General features: G+C 39.6%; 1 protein-coding gene and 1 non-coding gene across 3 annotated transcripts in view; one reads left to right on the top strand and one right to left on the bottom strand.

Moving 5' to 3' along the window:
• Positions 1-332: 332 nt before the first annotated feature.
• SLC16A1 (solute carrier family 16 member 1) overlaps positions 333-21368 on the bottom strand; it is a 38448-nt gene continuing 17412 nt past the window's right edge. For both annotated transcript variants that reach the window (XM_012466606.2, XM_012466605.3), the window contains exons 2-5: positions 14881-15141; positions 7533-7676; positions 3901-4767; positions 333-2278 (exon numbers count right to left, since the gene is read on the bottom strand). In XM_012466606.2, coding sequence (XP_012322029.2) covers positions 2004-2278; positions 3901-4767; positions 7533-7676; positions 14881-15097 — 1503 coding nt within the window. In that variant the 5' untranslated portion in view covers positions 15098-15141 and the 3' untranslated portion in view covers positions 333-2003. The remainder of the gene's footprint in view (positions 2279-3900; positions 4768-7532; positions 7677-14880; positions 15142-21368) is intronic.
• Positions 5873-5979, top strand: LOC135273447 (U6 spliceosomal RNA). The gene has a single exon (XR_010341251.1). It is a non-coding gene; the product is annotated as a U6 spliceosomal RNA (small nuclear RNA).

Here is a 21368-nt window from a genome sequence, read left to right as displayed (position 1 = left end):
ACATTCCTTATTCCCTCACCAACAGTAATCCTCATTTTTATAGAAGGGAAGAGAGGTACACAGAGGTTATAGACTTGGATCCAAAGAAAATGACAGAGTCCAAACTGGGCCAAGCCTGCCAACACTCTCAGCAGGAGTTTTCTCCTCTAACACTCTTCCTCTGTTTGCCATGATGCCCCATACAATGGGAGTTTTTCATTGTTTCCTTAAGGTTATCTGCTCTGGATGCTCTCAGTTCAAATAAGATCATTTTAAAATTCCCCTCCTCCTTGCATTACAGCAAAGAAGAGGAAAGGAGAAATTCAAATCAAAACAAATCATATATACAAATATCAAGGTTCATAAACTGGATGATTTAATTCAATCAATTTAACAAGGCCCAAAGTGAAACCTAGTAATGAAAATGAAGACACAGCAATATTTTCCTCAAGAAAATAGACATTTGGAAGAAAAAATATTTCTTAAAAAAAGTTTATTTGGAAAAGTCAGCCTCTTACACAAGGTTTTGTATCTATACTTTTACTCTGTCAATTACAGTGGTATTTTAAATGCATTGAATATAATTCATTGAATATATCTTTCTGCCTCGATTTAAGTGATATGAGTTAAAAAAATATTTACAGTTTTCATTCTGGTCCATCTTCCCTCCTTATCCTTATACTGAACCCATTTCTCTGCTTTTCAGGTAAATGAAAAGGGTCACAACATTTTTAGGTTTGTGTGGAGAGTAAGAATGCATCCAATAATTCTAAGCATAACAATTTTCTTTAAGGCCTTCTCTGAAAAAAGAGAAGGAATCACTTATTAAAACTAAGCACACTTAGCAACTTCTCTCCCAATTTTATCTTTATTGGTTTGCCTGGTGCCAAATTTTTCTGGCCCTTTTAAATTTGCAAACATAAAAAAGAAAAGAAAAAAAAAACCCAACACCAAACATATACACACCTATCTCACACACAGCTCTAAGCTAGAAGCAGATATAAATGGGACCACTGTGAATCAAAGGGGAAAAATTCCAGGAAAAAAAAATTCCAATAGTCTCACAGTTTAACTGAGGTTTTGGAAAAACCTAAGTGAATTCAGCTGATGTCTGAAATATCTGTCTACATTTAATTAGATGTGCTGTATTTACCAAGGAGGCACAAATATGTAGTTTTGTAGATTTTAATACTAACTTTTCCAGTGAGAAAAACGGTGATTTCAAAAAGAACAATGATCTATAATCACTCAAAATGCATTTTGAACAGGGGAGAAAAAGTAGCTAATTTAATGAAAACAACCTTTAAGCACTTTACTTGGCTTCTAATAAGCATCCTAAGAAAAGGTACCTGAGAGGGGTTGACAAGTAGACCATGTGTAGAACAGCCAAAATGTTTCCAAAGTTTTATGCTTTGAATTCCTAAATACATAGCTAGCAGAAACATATGCCAAAAATCTACTGATGCTAGGAAAATATTTTTGTCAGCATTTTATAAAATCTCTAACTTTCAACCAATATTTCTACTCATAAATCTTCCAGTGAAAATGTCTGAAATATATTACATATAACAACGAAGCAAGATTAACTTTAAATTTTAGATTCGCCTCAAACAAGTTAGTTGTTACTTTTCCTTTTAACACAACACTCAAAATAGATGAAGTCAGCAAAAATGGTTGAAGAAGTTAAGGCTCTCTAAAGACTAAAACTTAAGGCACATACTAAATCTTTATGACATTGTTAAAAGCTAAGACTAAAACAAAACAAAACAAAACAAAACAAAACAAAACCTACTTCTTTCCCGCATCCTTTGCCACCAACCACTCCCTCCTCAAAGCATATGGCATTTTAAATTCAGGCTGTTGGTAAGGAGTGAAACAAAAATCCCATAAATGAACAACTGGTATGATTTCCACACAAATGTCCACTATTTGCATTGAGCACCACTGGTAGATTACAGGCCAGTAGAATATTTTCAGATATCCTGGGTCATGAACTGTTCCATTTACCCTTCAGCTCCGTGGATTCAGACTGGACTTTCCTCCTCCTTGGGGCCTCCTTCTATACCTTTCTGGTCTGGAGATTCTGCTACTTTGGTAACTTCCTTTGGCTTCTCAGAAACATCTATACTGGTCTCTTCCTCTTTACTTTTCATTTTCTCCTTTTCTGCTTTCCGTTCTTTTGCCAAAAGTCGGTAATTGATGGACATGCCAATGAAGAGATAGATACCTGCAATAATCAGGACTATGCCACATGCCCAGTATGTGTATTTGTAGTCTCCATATTTGTCATTGAGCTTACCTAAACGTGTAAAACAACAAAAAAAGTTATGTTTCTAAGAGTAAACAGGTTTCCCCCCCGCCCAAGCAAAGCTTAAGGATCCATTCAGAAAGATGTCAATCCAATCTTTAAAGAGTCCCAAAATGATGAATTAGTATAAGGAATTGCTAAAAATTTTCTGATCCTGTTTATAATGTCTCATTGCTTTTAAGTGGCCTTTGCATGTTCCGTTATTTTTAGTAACTTGAAAATAGTTAACTCTTGGCAAACTGGAATTGGAAGAGACACAGGGATCACCTAGAGTCAATTCTTTTAATATACTGTAGAAATAACTGTTGCTAAAAAAGGCTTGCGAGTCTTGTCCAATGCCATAGTGCTGTTCCATTTACCCAGGCCAATGCTCTTTCTCTCTTAGCATTTCCCAGACTATTCCTGTGAACACTTGTCCAGTGCTAAAAATTTAACAGCAATATCTTATAGTCATTCTAAGTGCTTAATCCTTATAACAGGCAGATTCTACTATCATCCTCATTGGACAGATGTAAAAACTAAATTAGATACGTTAGCTAATTTGTCCATGGTCACAAAACTAATAAGTGAAATGACTTGGCTTTAAACCTAGAAAGTCTGACTGAAGTCTGCACCCTTAAGCATGTGCTACAAGGATACTGCTCTACTGTTTCAAAGGTCAAAGGAATTGGTAAATGGTGTGTTATTTTCTCACAAAGGCTTTGTGAGGTCTGGGAGTAAAGAACCCTATTTAACTTAATGTTTCCAAATTTTATTTTGGTCATGAAACTTTTATTGTAAAATTTATTAGCATCTCATTGAACTGCTATCTCTGGGAAAATCCTACCTTACACTTAAACAGGACTTAATACAACCAATTGAAATATGATTCCATATGGCTTTCTAACTCAGGGCATCATTCATTCAGCAATATTTATTGAACCTTTATCATATATCAGGCACGGGCTCAGCTAGGCCTTGAAGATAAGGGCTAGCAGAGTAGATAACATCCACGGATATACAAAACAATAAGGACAGTCGCTGGTACACTGTGAGCTTACATGGCAGTTATTATTATACTACTGCTACTGAAATACACTTTTTTTCCTTGCTTTTTGTGTGTTTTTCCAAAATTCATGGGCTAGGTGTGGTGGCTCATGCCTGTAATCCCAGCACTTTGGGAGGCCAAGGCAGGTGATCATCTGAGGTCAGGAGTTAGAGATCAGCCTGGGCAACACAGCAGAACCCATCTCTACTAAAAACATAAAAATCGGCTGGGCATGGTGTCACACACCTGTAATTTCAGCTACCGGGAGGCTGAGGTTGCAGTGAGCCGAAATTGTGCCACTGCACACTAGCCTGGGCGACAGAGCGAGACACTGTCTCAAAAAAAGAAAAAAACACTGACAATTCTAACAATATCTGATCCACCTTTTGGCTTGATGGTTTAATTTAATTAGATTCTGTATTTGAGCACTCATGCTGTGCCAAGCATTGTGCCAGCACCAAGGGTACAGAAATGAGAAAGACTTGCTCTTACTCAAATAGCTCACTAATGTTTGCTTTCTGTCAGTTTTCCCATCTTATGTGCTTGTTTTATAACAGAGCCGCATTAGTAAGGAGACATACTATACCTAAAAGTGGTGGCCCCAGGAGGACAGGACAGCATTCCACAATGGTCACCAATCCCACCGCGCTGGAGAACCTCTGGGGTCCGACAAGGTCCATCAGTGTTTCAAACAATACGGAGCTGAGCCACCCAAAGGCAAATCCAAAGAATCCCGCATAGACACATAATCCAACGTAGGTAGTGGATAAAGGTGCCAGCATATGACACACTCCATTTGCAACAATGGAAGCTGCAAAGAAATACTGAATTCGAGGTCTTACTAGCTTTGTGTTCGCTAAAAGTCCCATAGATGGTCTGGCTACCATGTCAACAAAAGCCAGAACGGGAAGAAGGAAGGCAGACTGTTCTCTAGAATAATGCTGACTCTTCCCATAACTATTAAGATAGACTAAAGGTGCAAAGAGTCCAAAAAACATGATCACATTTCCAGAGAGGTATAGCAAAAAGCCTCTGTGGGTGAATAGGGTTAAGTCCATGAACTGATTAATTGTTTGGAAGACAGATTGTTTCTCCTTTTTGGGGTGTCCTCCAATGAGATCTGTATTTGTATCACCCTGTTCTTTTTTAGCATCAGATTTTCCAGCTTTCTGGTGGGATTCTTTAGGCTTATCTTTCCCTGCCTTGGTTGGCTTGGGTCCGATTGGTCGCATGAGGGCTCCAGCTACACAGCAGTTTAGCAGTAAGCCCCCAAGAATCAGAAAGCTTCCTCTCCAGCCAAAGAGACCGAAGAAAACCTCATTGAGGGGGGCCAGGGTAGAGAGGAACACAGGGCTGCCTGCCATGGCCAGTCCGTTGGCTAACGGTCGCTTCTTGTAGAAATATTTCCCAATCATGGTCAGAGCTGGATTCAAGTTGAAGGCAAGCCCAAGACCTGTGTAAAGGAAAAATAAGTAAATACATAATAAGAGGTATAAATACTTGAACCCAGGAGACGGAGGTTGCAGTGAGCCGAGATCGTGCCATTGCACTCCAGCCTGGGTAATAAGAGCGAAACTCCGTCTCAAAAAAAAAAAAAAAGAGGTCTAAATAATGGAAAGGATAGGAGATAAAATCCTCATTACTAGAGGACATGTTATGTAGTGGTTTAACGTGAGCTCTAAAACAGACATGGGTTCAAATCTCACTATCAGTGCTTACTGGCTGCATAATCTCAGACATGATACCCTCCTATGACTGCTTCTTAATATGTAAAACGGGCACAGGGCATTGCCGTGAGGAAGAAAAGATTTGTTAAATACTTAGTACAGTGCCCAGCATGTAGTAAACACCCAATACATGTGATTTTTATTATTGTTGTTTTTATTATTTGAAGGTGAAAATTGTCTATTTTGTCAAATCTAACAAAATCACCCAAAGGATTATTATAACCATATAAGATCTTTAAATCTACAGTAGAGATAAAACAAATTTACACTAGAAATTGCAGTGGTTCATACCTATAATCCCAGTGCTTTGGGATGCTGAGGAGGGAGGACTGATTAAGGCCAAAAGTTCAAGACCAACCTGGGCAACATAGCAAGACCTGTCTCTAAAAAAGTAATTCAAAAATTAGCCGGGTGTGGCAGTGTGTGCCTGTAGTCCTAGCTACTTGGGCGGCTGAAGCTGGAGTATCACTTGAACCTAGGAGTTTGAGGCTACAGTGAGCTATGATCATATAACAGCACTCCAGCCTGGGCTACAGCACAAGAACCTGTCTCAAAAACAAAAAAGAAAGCAAGAACATAGAATGCAAAATGATCCCTTTCACTATAGCACCAAAAACTTAAAAACAGGCAATTTCTAATGCTCAAATTATGAAACTTTCCTAAGATATCAGAGACTTTAAAATACACACAAAGTTTTGGGAAAATAAAACACAACATTATTAAGATGTCAAAGTTCCTGAAATGAATATACTAATTTAATGCAATCCAATGAAAATGTGGGTGAATTTTATTGTTCAGATTAAAGTAAAATGACTATAAAAGATACTTAGAGTGCTCACTTTGGCAGCACATATATTAAAATTGGAACAATACAGAGAAGATTAGCATGGCCCCTACTCAAGGATGACACGCAAATTCATGAAGCGTTCCATATTAAAAAAAAAAAAAAAAGAGAAAAAAGATACTTAGAGAACATACACAGAGCTACTAGGAAATTTCTGGTGGTGCAGAGGAAAAAGTGGGACCAACCAGAATAAATTTTTTTTTTTTTTGAGACTGAGTTTCGTTCTTGTTACCCAGGCTGGAGTGCAATGGCGCCATCTCGGCTCACCGCAACCTCCGTCTCCTGGGTTCAGGCAATTCTCCTGCCTCAGCCTCCTGAGTAGCTGGGATTACAGGCACGCGCCACTATGCCCAGCTAATTTTTTGTATTTTCAGTAGAGACGGGGTTTCACCATGTTGACCAGGATGGTCTTGATCTCTTGACCTTGTGATCCACCCGCCTTGGCCTCCCAAAGTGCTGGGATTACAGGCTTGAGCCACCACGCCCGGCCCCAGAATAAATTTTTAAATGGCTTTACAAAACTACAATCATTAGAACAGTGTGGCCCTGTTTCAGGAATCAGTAAACACTTATCAGTGCAAGTGCAGAAACACTACAAAAAGTCCAGGAACAGAGTTGAAATATATATAAACATTTAATGTAAGATAATATATATATATATATATAATTCTTTTTGTTTTTGAGACAGAGTCTCACTCTGTCACCCAGCCTGGAGTGCAATGGTGCAATCTCAGCTCACTGCAATCTCTATCTCCCAGGTTTCAGTGATTCTGCCTCAGCCTCCTGAGTAGCTGGAATTACAGGTGCCTACCACTATACCTGGCCTCAGGTGATCCGCCCGCCTCAGCCTCCCAAAGTGTTGAGATTATAGGTGTGAGCCCCCTCATCTGGCCAATATATTGTTAAGTGCAAAAAAAACCTGGTTATAAAATATACATAATTTGATCCTTTTTTGCTCTAAAAAAAGGTGCATCTGTGCATAGAAAAACACATGGAAGGATATATATAGAAATGTTAATAGTGATATTCTTTGGATTGTGAGGTTATGGATAACTTTTTTTTTTCTTGTGGATAACTTTTATTCATCATGTTCATCAATAGTTCATTATCTTAATATACTGATTTTTTCTGTTGTTTTTTTTTCTTGCTTTGTTGCCCAGGCTGGAGTGCAGTGGCATGATCTCAACTCACTGCAACCTCTGCCTCTTGGGTTCAAGCAATTCTCCTGTCTCAGCCTCATGAGTAGCTGGAGATTATAGGTGCCCACCACCACGCCTGGCTAATTTTTGTATTTTTAATAGAGATGGTTTCACCATGATGCCAGGCTGGTCTTGAACTCTGGGCCTCAAGTGATCCACCCGCCTGGCCTCCCAAAGTGCTGGGATTACAAGCATAATCCACTGTGCCTAGCCAATTTAGTGATTTTTAAAATGGGGGAGGAATTATCAAGCGTATCCTCTAACCCTCAGAAATATCTACTAAACGTTTGTTTTTCTAGCACTCTTATCCATAGTTCTTCAAAATGATAATCAAGTAATTTCTATAAGAAAAGAATTCCACTCCAGAGATCTGAAAGATGAATGCAGATAAAAAATATAAAATAGCCAGGAATAAATTAATGTTTGAAATGAATCGGTAGTAACTCACCTCCAATGACTCCAATACAGAAGTACAGTTCCTCTACGGTGTTACAGAAAGAAGCTGCAATCAAGCCACAGCCTGACAAGCAGCCACCAATAATTATAACTGTACGACTTCCATATTTATTCACCAGGATACTGCTGATAGGACCTAAAAGATAACCAAAAATGTAGTAATATAAAGGAAACTGCTCCCTCACATCTATACAAGTATGAATGACAATGAATGACAAATCCTCCAAAATAAACAAGCAGCAATGATAATATTGTTGTCTATAATTATTTCTGAGCCATATGTACTAAAATAAAGATGCTAGAAAACATAATAAATGGTGCATGTTCTACATCTAAAAATACTGGATGGAATTTTCCTAAAATACAAAAGACCCAAAGTTATCCTTAATCGTTCTCTTTTAAGGCAGGGCAGGCTGAAAACATCTTGCCAATGGATGTTCACAAGGTTTTTGATGTATCTGGATATGATTAACATATATGTAGAAAATGGCCAGGAGCGGTGGCTCACACCTATAATCCCAACACTTTGGGAGGCTGAGGCAGGTGGATCACACAAGATCAGGAGTTCAAGACCAGTCTGGCCAATATAGTGAAACCTCGTCTCTACTAAAAATACAAAAATTAGCTGGGCATAGTGGTGCATTCCTGTAATCCTAGCTACTTGGGAGGCTGAGGCAGGAGAATGGCTTGAACCTGGGAGGCAGAGGTTTCAGTAAGCCAAGATCATGCCACTGCACTCCAGCCTGGGTGATAGATTGAGACTCTGTCTCAAAAAACAAACAAACAAGAAAACCAAAAACACCTATGTAGAAAGTATCTCTATTTTAAATTTCACACAGGCAGTGATAGGAGACATATAAACACATCTAAATAGGTTTTAGACTTGTATATTATCATAAATGTGGTTTGTGTTGTATTTTTTTTTTTAAAGAAAAAAGACAAAAATGTGGCCGGCCAAGGTGGCTCACACCTGTAATCTCAGCACTTTGGGAGGCCAAGGTGGGCGGATTGCCTGAGCTCAGGAGTTTGAGACCAGCCTGAGCAACATGGTGAAACCCCATCTCTATTAAAAAGAAAAAAGACAAAAATGCATGATCATTTTTTCCAAGTTTAAGTAGTTTTGCTTAGGTCATCTTGATTGAAAAGAAAGTTTCTAGTTTCTAGTTACATCTAAATTCAGATACTAAACCAGGTGTAGTGGTGCATGCCTGTAGTCCTAGCTACTCAGGAGGCTGAGGCAGAAGAAGCACTTGAACCCAGGAGGCAGAGGTTGCAGTGAGCCAAAATTGTGCCACTCCAGCCTGGGCAACAGAATGAGGCTCATGTCTCAAAAAACAAAACAAAACAAAACAAAAAATCCCCCCAAACATATCTTTCAGAATTACTTGGTTCTATGCCTATATTAAGTTTCATGGTAGTACAACTGTGAAAAAATACTTGCAGGATAAGATTAAATCAGATAACAGTCAACATAACCTTGGGTGTAACAACTCAAGAGAATAGGAAATAGAGTATTATCAAAGAAAACCAGTGTAAATTTCCTCAGCTAACTACATACACATAAAAATCAGCATTTCTTATATGTAAGAAAAGGAACCTAATGAAAAGCATGATAAGAAACAAGAAGACATTTTATGCATTTCATGTATCAGTTTTTTGTTTGTTTTTTGTGACCAGTCTCCCTCTGTGGCTAGCGTGCAGTGGTGCAATCACAGCTCACTGTAGCCTTAACCTCCTGGGCTCAAGTAATCCTGCTGCCTCTGCCTCCAAAAGTGCTGGGATTATAGGCATAAGCCACTATGCCCGACCCATGTATCAGTTTTTGAAAAGAGAAATCAAATGTCAAGTGGCCTCTTTTTTTTTTTTAATTTAAATTTCAATCAAGGTCTTCTTCTGTCACCCAGGCTAGAGGGCAGTGTTATGACCACGGCGCACTGTGCACTCAATTCAGTCTGCCTGCCCAGCCTCCCAAGTAGCTGAAACTTCAGGGAGCATGCCACCATGCTGGGTTAATTTTTGTATTTTCTTTTTTTTTGAGACGGAGTCTTGCTCTGTCGCCCGATCTCGGCTCACTGCAACCTCCGCCTCCTGGGTTCAAGTGATTCTTCTGCCTCAGCCTCCCAAGTAGCTGGGACTACAGGCACGTGTCACTAAACCTGGCTAATTTTTGCATTTTTAGTAGAGGTGCGGTTTCACCACATTGGCCAAGCTGGTCTCGAACTCCTGACCTCGTGATCCTACCACCTTGGCCTCCCAAAGTGCTGGAATTACATGTGTGAGCCACCATGCCAGCCAATTTTTGTACTTTCTTTCTTTATAGAGACAGGGTTTTACCATGTTGCCCAGGCTGGTCTTGTAATTCTGGGCTCAGGTGATCCACCTGCCTAGGCCTCTCAAAGTGCTGGGATTACAGATGTGAGCCACCGTGCCTGGCTTTCTCTTCTTACTTGCTATAAACAGGTATAATTTGTAATCTGCCTTTTCCAAATTTAGGAATCTTAATTACAAGAAAGTGTTATCCAAACCTAGAGTCTATTTCTAAAATTACATATTGAATATACATATTCAGAATATACTAATAAACACATATTGGCATATTCTAGTTCCATAAATACTATGAAAAATTCTTCAGTTATTTATAGTTTAGTATTACTATTCAGAGTTGTGGTACACTATACTAATATTAAAATGATAGGCTGTAGCCCCAGGGCATCCTAAGTTATGGTTCTACCATATTATTGTCTTTGTTTCTCAGAGGTTATTATTAAACTACTTTATAGGATTGTTGAAAGAATAAAAAATTAACTAATATATGTGAAGTGTTTCGTAGGTCCTCAATAAATATTGGCAGTGATCATGATACTACTACTGTACATGCTTATTTACGCTTTCACATGACACAGACAGAGGGTGCTCTCTATCTCCATCCATATATAGATGCATGTCTGTATATATACATGTGATAAGCATGTTAAGAAGGAATTAAAGCTTTTTTTTTTTTACTTTTTTTTTTTTTCCTCTAGAGGTTGCCCAAGGAATTAAAGTTTTTGATTATTCATGTGTTTCAGAGGACCAAGTCTCTCTAAGGTCCTAGATCAAGAACTGGCTGCCTCGGCCGGGCCCAATGGCTCACACCTGTAATCCCAGCACTTTGGGAGGCTGAGGTGGGCGGATCACCTGAGGTCAGGAGTTCGAGACAAGCCTGGCCAACATGGCAAAACCCCATCTCTACTAAAAACACAAAAATTAGCCAGCTGTGGTGGTGGGCACCTATAATTCCAGCTACTCAGGAGGCTGAGGGTGCAGTGAGCCAAGATCATGCCACCGCACTCCAGCCTGGGCACAAGTAAGGCTCTGTCTCAAAAAGAAAAAAAAACTGGCTGCCAGGAGAGATTTCAGGCTTAACCCAAGATGTGCTTAAAGCAGTTTTTACTGCTATCTTCTAAGTTCTTGCTATGGTCTGAATGTTGCTAACCCCCAAGAATTGGTATGCTGTCAGTGCCTTATAAAAAGTGGACTGAGGGAGTTTGTCTTCCCTTCTGTCACATGAGGACACAGTCAGAAGGCACCATCACTAGTTATCTAGTTTGCTGGCACTTTGATCTTGGACTTCCCAGCCTCCACTGTGAGCAATACATTTCTATTGTTTATAAATTATCCAGTCAAAGGTACTTTGTTACAGCAGCCTGGACAAACTAAGATAATCAATTCATGAAAACATTAGATCACAGATAATTTGAAAATAATTTGAGCCAGGCATTGTTGCTCACATCTGTAATCCCAGCACTTTGGGAGGCCAAGGCAAGACAGATCGATTTGAGTACAGGAGTTTGAAACCAGCCTCGGCAATGTGACAAAACCTCATCTCTACAAAAAATAAAAAAGTTAGCCAGGTGTGGTGGTACACACCAGTAGTCCTAGCTACTCAGAAGCTGAGGTAGGGGGATTGCTTGAGCGCAGGTGGCAGAGGTGGCAATGAGCAGAGATTGCACCATTGTATTCAGCCTGGGCGATATTCTGTCTCAAAAAGAAAAGAAAGAAAATAATTTGAATTTATAGCTTGTGTAAGATGAAAGAATTGCATATTGAAAGAATACTTATAAAATATTTTTAGGCCAGGTGCAGTGGCTCACACCTGTAATCCCAGCACTTTGGGAGGCTGAGGCAGGTGGATCACCTGAGGTCAGGAGTTTGAGACCAGCCTGGCCAACCTAGTGAAACACGGTCTCTACTAAAAATACAAAAATTAGGTGGGCGTAGTGGTGCACGCCTTAGTCCCAGCTACTTGGGAGGCTGAGAAGAATTGCTTGAACCAAGGGGGCGGAAGTTGCAGTGAGCAGAGATCATGCCACTGCAGTCCAACCTGGTCGACAGAGTGAGAGTCTGTCTCAAAAAAAAAAAAAAATGTTTAAGTTAGTCATAAGATTTTGTACAGTCAGAATTACAAAGATAAGTACCAGGACAGGCATGGTGACTCATGCCTGTAATCCCAGCTCTTTGGGAGGCCAAGGTGGGCAGATTGTTTGAGCCTAGGAGTTCAAGATCAGCCTGGGCAACATTGCAATACCCCATCTCTACAACAAAGTACAAAATACAAAAATTAGCCGGGCGTGGTGGTGCGAGCCTGTAGTCCCAGCTACTTGGCAAGGTGAGGTGGGAGGATCGATTGCCTGAGCCCAGGGAGGCTGAGGCCACAGTTGGCAGTGATTCTGGCACTGCACTCCAGGCTGGGTGAGAGAGAGAAACCCTGTCTGAGGAAACAAACAAAGATCGCTATCACGCTATCACCACACTGTTGACTCTGTGATAGAAGTTAATACCGTAGAAGTTTAAGTTTTTGAAATATTTAAAATTCCAAACCACAAGTGTTAAGATGACCATTGTGGAACTGAAAATATGTAAATTTATACTTTCAGGTTTTAAAAAAACGGAAAAACAAACCAAAAGTAGGCAGCTAAGATCTCTTTCCCCCAAAATATACTTTAACAACCACCATTGTATATCCCTGACCCAAAGCATTGAAAAAGAAAACAAAACCAACCATATCTCAAAACATATTAGTGTTCAGATTGTGGTCCAAGTGAACAAGTTAAAGGATTATGACAGTTGTCTAAAAGTGATGAAAACTATTAGGGGATACACTACTTAGAAGTCAAACAAAACAAAATAACCTATTTAGTAAAAATTCTGCAAGAAGGCTCATGATAGGCATTTTGTCCTTTAGTGTTATTTCAGGAAGGATGGCCCTAATTAGCTATCATTAAAAATAGGAAGGAGTACGGTTTACAGGCCTATTATAAACTCAAAAAAATGTGCTAGTTATCTCACTAATTGAGTAAGGACAAAGAAGGAACTGTTTCCTCAAAGAAAAGTGTCATGTGCAATTAATTAAACTGACATCATTTACTTTTGATGCAAAACACAAGTGGCTCTCTAGCTCTCTGGTAGCACAGAATTGCAACATGTAAACTTCTGGTTTGTAGTCAACTTAAGAACACACTGAACACCTGGAGTACCTCTGTATAATGTTTATACCAATTTCTTCAAGCCATCATAGTCAAAACCTGATTAAAATCCTGCCGGAATGGAGTTCTAAACCTGCAAAATTATTAGCTCTCAGAAGCTAATGCCCAAAGTACCTTTTGATTTCTCTGAACTTACAAAAAAACAAACAAACTACAATTTAGCAGTTAGGTCCTTTAATTTAATAGACAAAATAGGCCTAGGTTTAAAATGTAAAAGGCACAAAAAGATAAACAGTGGAAAAATGACTGGGTGCTGTGGCTCACACCTGTAATCCTAGCACTTTGGGAGGCTGAGGCAGGCGGATCATGAGGTCAAGAGATCAAGACCATACTGGTCAACATGGGGAGACCCCCCCATTTCTGCTAAAAATACAAAAATTAGCTGGGTGCGGTGGTACGCGCCTGTAGTCCCAGCTACTTGGGAGGCTAAGGCGGAAGAATCGAACCTGGGAGGCAGAGGCTGCAGTGAACTGAAATTGCATCACTGCACTCCAGCCTGGCGACAGAGCGAGACACTCCATCTCAAAACACCCAAAACCAAAAACAAAAAACAGTGGAAACATAAGCCTTTCTACTCCTGTTCCCAGCCACCCAGTTTCTCTCTCTCCATGGCAGCCAGTTACCTGTTTCTTCTGTACAATTTAATTATAGGTTTAATGAAATTATTATATTAACTGCTTATTCCTGTTTCATGATCACATATTGTCTCAAAAGGATTATAAACTTCTCAAAGGAAGGGATCAGTGTTTTCCGTCACTCACAACACCTAGCCCAGTGCTGAATATATTCATAGAACTTGATAAATATTGGTTGAATCTGCCACCACCTTAGCAGCCTAAGGCTAAGTTATTTATAGCTGAAACCTAGAATCCTTATATTGGCTAGAAACAGTATTTTATTTTATTTTTTTTTTTATTTTTTTTATTTTTTTTTTTTTTTGAGACGGAGTTTCGCTCTTGATACCCAGGCTGGAGCGCAATGGCGCGATCTCCGCTCACCGCAATCTCCGCCTCCTGGGTTCAGGCAATTCTCCTGCCTCAGCCTCCTGAGTAGCTGGGATTACAGGCACGCGCCACCGTGCCCAGCTAATTTTTTGTATTAGTAGAGACGGGGTTTCACTATGTTGACCAGGATGGTCTCGATCTCTTGACCTCGTGATCCACCCGCCTCGGCCTCCCAAAGTGCTGGGATTACAGGCTTGAGCCACCGCGCCCGGCCAGAAACAGTATTTTAAATCATGTTAAATAAGCAACTCACTCTCTACATTTCCTTTACAATATGCCAAAGGAAACAAAAGAAAAGGAAATGATAAAACTTAAGTTTAGGACGCAGCTGACATACTGTTAGGACTCATAACATCACAAGTAATACGGAGGAGGTTTTAGTCAGTTAATTCTAACATCATATAAAGATTTTACCTGAGACTTTGAACCATGCCATTCAGGCTAGTCTGATTTATTTTGATTCTCCCAACATCAGTTTTTTAAAATCTGTATTTGTTTACATTTCAAGAGTCTAGCAGAGACGACAACAACAAAAAAAAGTTGTGCATACATCATTTTAAGTTCAGTGATACTTCAGTTGAAGCAAATCAGGGTCCCTCACAATTTCTCATTTCTGTTTTGGAATACTACAGTATACTATAGCAAGAGTTGCAGTTGTTATCAGGAATGAAAAATATGATTCTAAACACCAAACTTTAAGAAATAACATTTCAAAACGTCTCATGGAATAAGTTTTTTTTTAAAGTTACCTAATACACAGACTTTGGCTGCTTCATGAAAATTAAAAGAGTAGGCCTTAATGGGTACTTACCTCCACCATACATGACAGCCAACATTATGGAGGATATCCATGACACTTGGCTGCTGGTAGCATGGAATAGACTTTCAATCTCTTTGAAGAAGACAGTAATAGATTTGGCAAATGCATAAGAGAAGCCGATGGAAATGAAAGCTCCAATTACCACTGCCCAGCCCCAGCCTCCATCTGGGGGAGTGTATCCAACTGGACCTCCAACTGCTGGTGGCATTTCAAGTGTAGATAAATTCCAAAATGGAGGTCAAATCCAAATATCTGAAAGATATAAAATTAAAATAATATGTCAATATAAGGTACACCTACAAAACTCTTTTGTGAAATAAGAAATATAGCCAGGTGTGGCCAATCATGCCTATAATCTCAGCTACTTGGGAGATTAAGGCAGGAGGATCATTTGAGGCCAGGAGTTCACGATGCCTGGGCCACACAGATCCTGTGTCTAAGAAGTTTTTTTTTTTTTTGAGACGGAGTCTCACACTGATCACCTGGGCTGGAGCGCAGTGGCGTGATCTCAGCTCACTGCAACCTCCGCCTCCCAGGTTAAAGAAATTCTCCTTGCCTTAGCCTCCCAAGTAGCTGGGATTACAGGTGCCCACCACCATGCCTGGCTAATTTTTTTTTTTTTTAGTATTTTTAGTAGAGACGAGGTTTCCCCATGTTGGCCAGGCTGGTCTCAAACTCCTGACCTCATGATCCGGCCACCTCAGCCTCCCAAAGTGCTGGGATTACAAGTGTGAGCCACTGTGCCTGGCCAGGAAATTTTTAAAAAATCTAGGTATGGTAGAGCATGCCTGTAGTCCTAGCTACTCAGGAGTCTGAGGCAGGAGGATCACTCGTATCCAGGAGTTTCAGACCAGCCTGGGCAACATAGGTAGATCCCAACTCTACAAAAAATATTTAAAAAGTTAGCTAGACATGGCGGTGCATGGTGCCTGTGGTCCCAGTTACTCAGGAGGCTGATGTGAGAGGATCACTTGAGCCTGGGAGATAATGGCTGCAGTGAGCTGTGATTGCACCACTGCACCGTGGCCTGGGTGAAAGAGCAAGAACCTGTCTCAATCAATCAACAGGTAAACAAGACCTGATGAACTTCCGGGTTGGTCAGTGCATCCATGTGCAGGGAGGATAGTATACCCCAACTCCACAGGGGAAAACGCTCCTGGACCTGGGGACCCTTCCAGACCTTGTCCTATGTACTTCCTCATCTGGCTGTTCACATGTATCCTTTACAGTATCCTTTATAATAAACTGGCAAACATATGTGTTTCCCTGAGTTCTGTGAGCCTTTCTAGCAAATTAAACCCAAGGAGAGGGTAGTGGTAACCGGATTCATAGCTGGTCAGTCACAAGTACAGTTGACAACCTACTACTTATGTATGATTGGTGTGTGAAGTGAAGGCCCCAGTCTTGTGCAACTGAGCCCTTAACCTGGTATCTAACTCCAGGTAGTTTAAGTCAAAATTGAATTGAATTATGGGACACCAAGTTGATGTATCCTACAGAATTGCTTGGTATATGCATGGGAAAAAAACCCCACACATCTGGTTAAGTAGTGTTCTGTGATGTGTTGAGGGTTGACCGTGTAAGGGAAAAAAAGTGTTTTTCTCCTTCAGATCTTTACAACTAGCTCTCAAGTAAATGAATTGTTTTTTTAATGTTACATGTCCAGTAGACATTATCTTCTTTTAAAGACATTATCAGAAAAAGTATTAGAGTCATAGTATTACCCTTAATTTTTTGTAGCTTAAAGGAAAATAGCTTCTCACCACTTAAATCATAATTGAAATAAATCCTTTTCAATAAATCTGTTAACATCGTAATTCCTTAAATTACTATAGATAATTAAATGCCCCATTTGACTTAACTGCAACCTGCTTGTAAAATTCACATAACACATAACGCACAAACACTTTAGGTTTTAATATAACCTGTGTAAGGTTTTTACCTTTTCTAAAATGTATTCTTCCATACTTAGTTTATTTGTACATTCTCTTATTCATGGCTGACTTAGTTACCAGGAAGTGAGTCCCTGACTCACGAGATATGTACCCACTTAAAAAAATGAGACAATTCTGAACACACAAAATTTTCACTTAACAGGCTGGGGAACGATCTGAAAAGTTTCCTTTTATCTAATAGCTTTGCTTCAAGGTATTTTTCCCCATTATATGACAAGAAACTCCTAAACAACAGCTAGTCAATACAGTTAAAATCAGAAATTGAAATACGATGTCAAAAGATGGCAGTTTTAGGCCGGGTACAGTGGCTCATGCCTGTAATCCCAGCACTTTGGGAGGCCAAGGTGGCTGGATCACCTGAGGTCTAGAGTTCGAGACCAGCCTGACCAATATGGTGAAACCCCATCTCTACTAAAATTACAAAAATTAGCAAGCCATGGTGGCATACGACTGTAGTCCCAGCTATGAGAGAAGCTGAGACAGGAGAATTGCTTGAACCTGGGAGGTAGAGGTTACAGTGAGCCGAGATCGTGCCACTGTACTCCAGCCTCAGAGAGAGCAAGACTCCGTCTCAAGAAAAAAAAAAAAAAAAGAAAAAAATGGTAGTTTTAAATCAAAGATAACCCCTTCTTGAATTCACTTAGTACTAATGAATAATGAATGGCATGGTTAGAAAATGTAATTTCCTGTTACATCTTCAGTCTATAACACAAACCCTTCTTCATAATATTAGTACTATGAAGGCGAAGATGTCTGAAGGAATATAAAGAAACAACTATAAACAGAGTTTAGGCTGGGCGCGGTGGCTCCTGCCTGTAATCCCAACACTTTGGGAGGCTGAGGCGAGTGGTCATGAGGTCAGGAGTTTGAGATCAGCCTGGCCAACACAGTGAAACCCTGTCTCTACCAAAAATACAAAAAAATACTTGACTAAGCGAGACGGAATTTTGCTCTTGTTGCCCAAGCTGGAAAATGGCATGATCTCGGCTCACCGCAACCTCAGCAAAAGATTTGAACAGATGCGATGCATGAATGACAAACAAGCACATGTAAAGATGCTCAACATCGTTGGTCATTTAAAATGCAAATTAAAATCACAATGAGATAGTAACACATACCTACTAAAATTAAGATCGATAATTCCAAGAATTTGTGGGAATATGAAGTCAATGGAACTCTCATATTGCTGATGTTACAGTCCCTTGGAACACATTTTGGCAGTTCCTTATAAAGTTATACATGCATTTAACGTGAGCCAGCCATTATGGCCTGAGGTATTACCCAGAAGTGAAAACATACATCCTCACAAAGATTTATATGAAAATTCTCTAGCAGCTTGATGCATAATAGCCAAAAACTGAAAACAACCCAATGTCCATCAACAAATGAATGGATAAACAATGGTATAGCCATATAACAGAATACTACTCAGCAATAAAAAGGAACAAACTACTGATGCATGCAATAACACGGATGAATTGCAAAAGCATTCTGTTAAGTAGAAAAAAAAGCATTGTATCCTATATGGTCACATTTATGTTAAATTGCAGAAAAGGCAAAATTCTAGCACAGGTTGTGCATCTCTAATCTGAAAATACAAAATTCTCCAAAATCTGAGATTTTCTGAACACCAGGCATGATGCTCAAAGAAAATGCTCATTTGAACATTTTCAATTTTGCATATTTGGATTAGGGATGTTTAACCGCATAAGTAACTGAAATATTCCAAAATCTGAAATCCAAAACATCTCATCCCAAGCATTTTAGATAAGGGATACTTGAACTGTGATAGAAAACAGATCAGTCGCCACCAGGGGTTGGGGAGAGGAGACTGACTGCAAAGGAGCATGAAATAACTTTTAGGGTAATGGAAATGCTTTATTATCATGATGGTGACAGTTACTCAAACTGTACATTTAAGTTAGTGAATTTTATTATGTCAATTATACCTCAATAAAGCTGATCAAAAATTAAAAAGTCCAAGGACAGTGACAACGGGGATAAAACTTGTTCTGTGGCACAGGGAGACAAAACAGAAGCCAAAGGAGAGGGCAGGCAAACTTCTTTGTCTTGGTTATCTGGATGGTTAAAAGAAAAAGAAGACAAAGATGAGGATCAAGAAAAGGAGACAAGAAGAGGACAGACAGAAGACTCTTTTCTGAGAATTCACAACTCAGGTCAGTGTGAGCTCATGCTTGGCAGGAAATTATCTGTAGGAAACCTTTGTTGTTCTTCCAGAGATACATTATATTTGATTTTGCTAGCAAAGATTTCCCACAAACAAAGGCCTGCCGAATATAAGCTCACAATTGTGAACATATCAAGAACCAATTAACCATGAGTAAAAGCAAAGCCAATTGAACACAGTCAGATTAGACACTCAGGAATTATAGGTATAGGAATATGAATATTTAAGTGACTACAGACATGAAACAGGCATTTAAAACATTAGAAAAAATTGTGTCTTTCTCTAAAAAAGATCCATCAAAGAAGATTAATTGATTTGAAATAGAACTAAAAATGGAAAGTAAAGTTGGACAGGCATGGTTGCTCGTGCCTGTAATCCCAGCACTTTGGGAGGCTGAAGTAGGTGGATCACCTGATGTCAGGAGTTCAAGACCATCCTGGCCAACATGGTGAAACTCCATCTCTATAAAAAGTACAAAAATTAGCCAGGCATGGTGGCTTGTGTCTGTAATTCCAGCTACTTGGCAGGCTGAGGCAGGATAATCTTTTGAAGCTGGGAGGTAGAGGTTCCAGTGAGCTGAGATTGCACCACTGCTCTCCAGCCTGGAGTGACAGAGCAAGACTCTGTCTCAAAAAATATATATAAATAAATAAATAAAGTCAATGAAATTAACAACAGGTTAGCTAGAAGACTGGATATAGCTATAAACGGAGTCAATAAACCTTAAGAAGAGGTTTGAAGAGATTAGTCAGAATTCAGAGGAGAGCTTCATTATAAAGCTATGAGAGAAAGGTTTTAGAATGGGAGGATCTGACATTTATCTAATGGCACTTCAGCCTGGGCGACAGAGTGAGACTGTATAAAAAAAAAAAATAGATTAAGCTGATTCAATTTATGGGAAATAGCTGGCCAGTCCTCATTTTCAAACCAATCAAGTAAAAGAGATCTCTCTCTCTCTCTCTCTCTCTTTCTCTGCTCCCCTACTTCTCTCTTTCTTTCTTTCGACAAGTCTTGCTCTGTACCCAGTCTGGAGTGCAAATCTTGGCTCACTCACTGCAACCTCTGCCTCCCAGTTTCAAGCAATTCTCCTGCCTCAGTCTCCTGAGCAGCTGGGACTACAGGCATGTGCCACAAAGCCCAACCAATTTTTTTATTTTTAGTAGAGATGGGGTTTCATCCTATTGGCCAGGCTGGTCTTGAACTCCTGACCTCGTGATCCACCCACCTCAGCCTCCCAAAGTGCTGAGATTACAGGCATGAGCCACCGCTCCCTGCCGCACACTTCATTTTAATTGAAATAAATGTGTTGATATACATCTCTGTGATAACTATCTCATTTTTCTAATAATGATTCTAACCTAGAAAATAGAGGCGACCGGGCATGATGGCTCACGCCTGTAATCCCAGCACTTTGGGAGGCCAAGGTGGGTGGATCACTTGAGATCAGGAGTTCGAGAGCAGCCTGGTCAACATGGTGAAAACCCATCTCTAAAAAAGTACAAAATTTAGCTGCGTATGGTGGTAGGCTCCTGTAATCTCTGCTATTTGGGAGGCTGAGGCAGGAGAATTGCTTGAACCTGGAAGACAGAGGTTGCAGTAAACAATGATTGCACCATTGCACTCCAGTCTGGGTGACAGAGGAAGACCCTGTCTCAAAAAGAGAGAAGGCAGTAGTTTGTTGTCCAGATGAAATAATTTTTCAATATTCTCCAGTATTTCTGACCTAATCCCTTTTTGGATTTCTATCATAGGATTCTTTCTAGGACTATGCATTCTGGAATTTTCCCTTCCTTTGAGATTTTTATTGCCTGGGACAGTGAACCACAGTAAGAAATGGGATGAATAAAAGATATACCTTTCTTTTGTAGTGGGGGGAAAGCCTTTTGGATAATTCAAGTTGGAAGAGAAAAAGTAGAGCTCAGGCATCCATTCTTAAGAGATAATTTTTAGTTAAGGCTGTATCTCAACCTGAGGATGTACAGAATAATTCCCTCAAAAACATAATCCAGTTTAAAAATTCAAGGTCTTTGTTCTAGGGCATTTCATCTACCTATGATTCAGGTGAGATAAAATATTTACAAGTTAGGATTTCCTAAAATTTCTACTGGAATGAATGATTAAAAGCTATTTAACAGGTCAGCTCTGCTAACAGAAACAGCCTGAATTCTACAATGATGTTAAATACAACTGCTGCTGGCGTTGATTTTATGAGTTTTTCTTCATCTAAGTATGAAAAAAGAGAATACTTGAAAAATTTCAAAGAACTACTAAAAAGATTAATTCATCTCAGAATATTTACACATATAGAACACTCGCACACAGAGAGTAAGGCTGTT

The sequence above is a fragment of the Aotus nancymaae genome, unplaced genomic scaffold (genome assembly GCF_030222135.1).
Source record: "Aotus nancymaae isolate 86718 unplaced genomic scaffold, 86718_ANA_hifiasm-v0.15.2.pri h1tg000007l, whole genome shotgun sequence".
Classification (NCBI taxonomy): Eukaryota; Metazoa; Chordata; class Mammalia; order Primates; family Aotidae; genus Aotus; species Aotus nancymaae.
The sequence above is the reverse complement of the archived record's forward strand: the minus strand, read 5'-3'. Positions and strand labels throughout refer to the sequence as shown.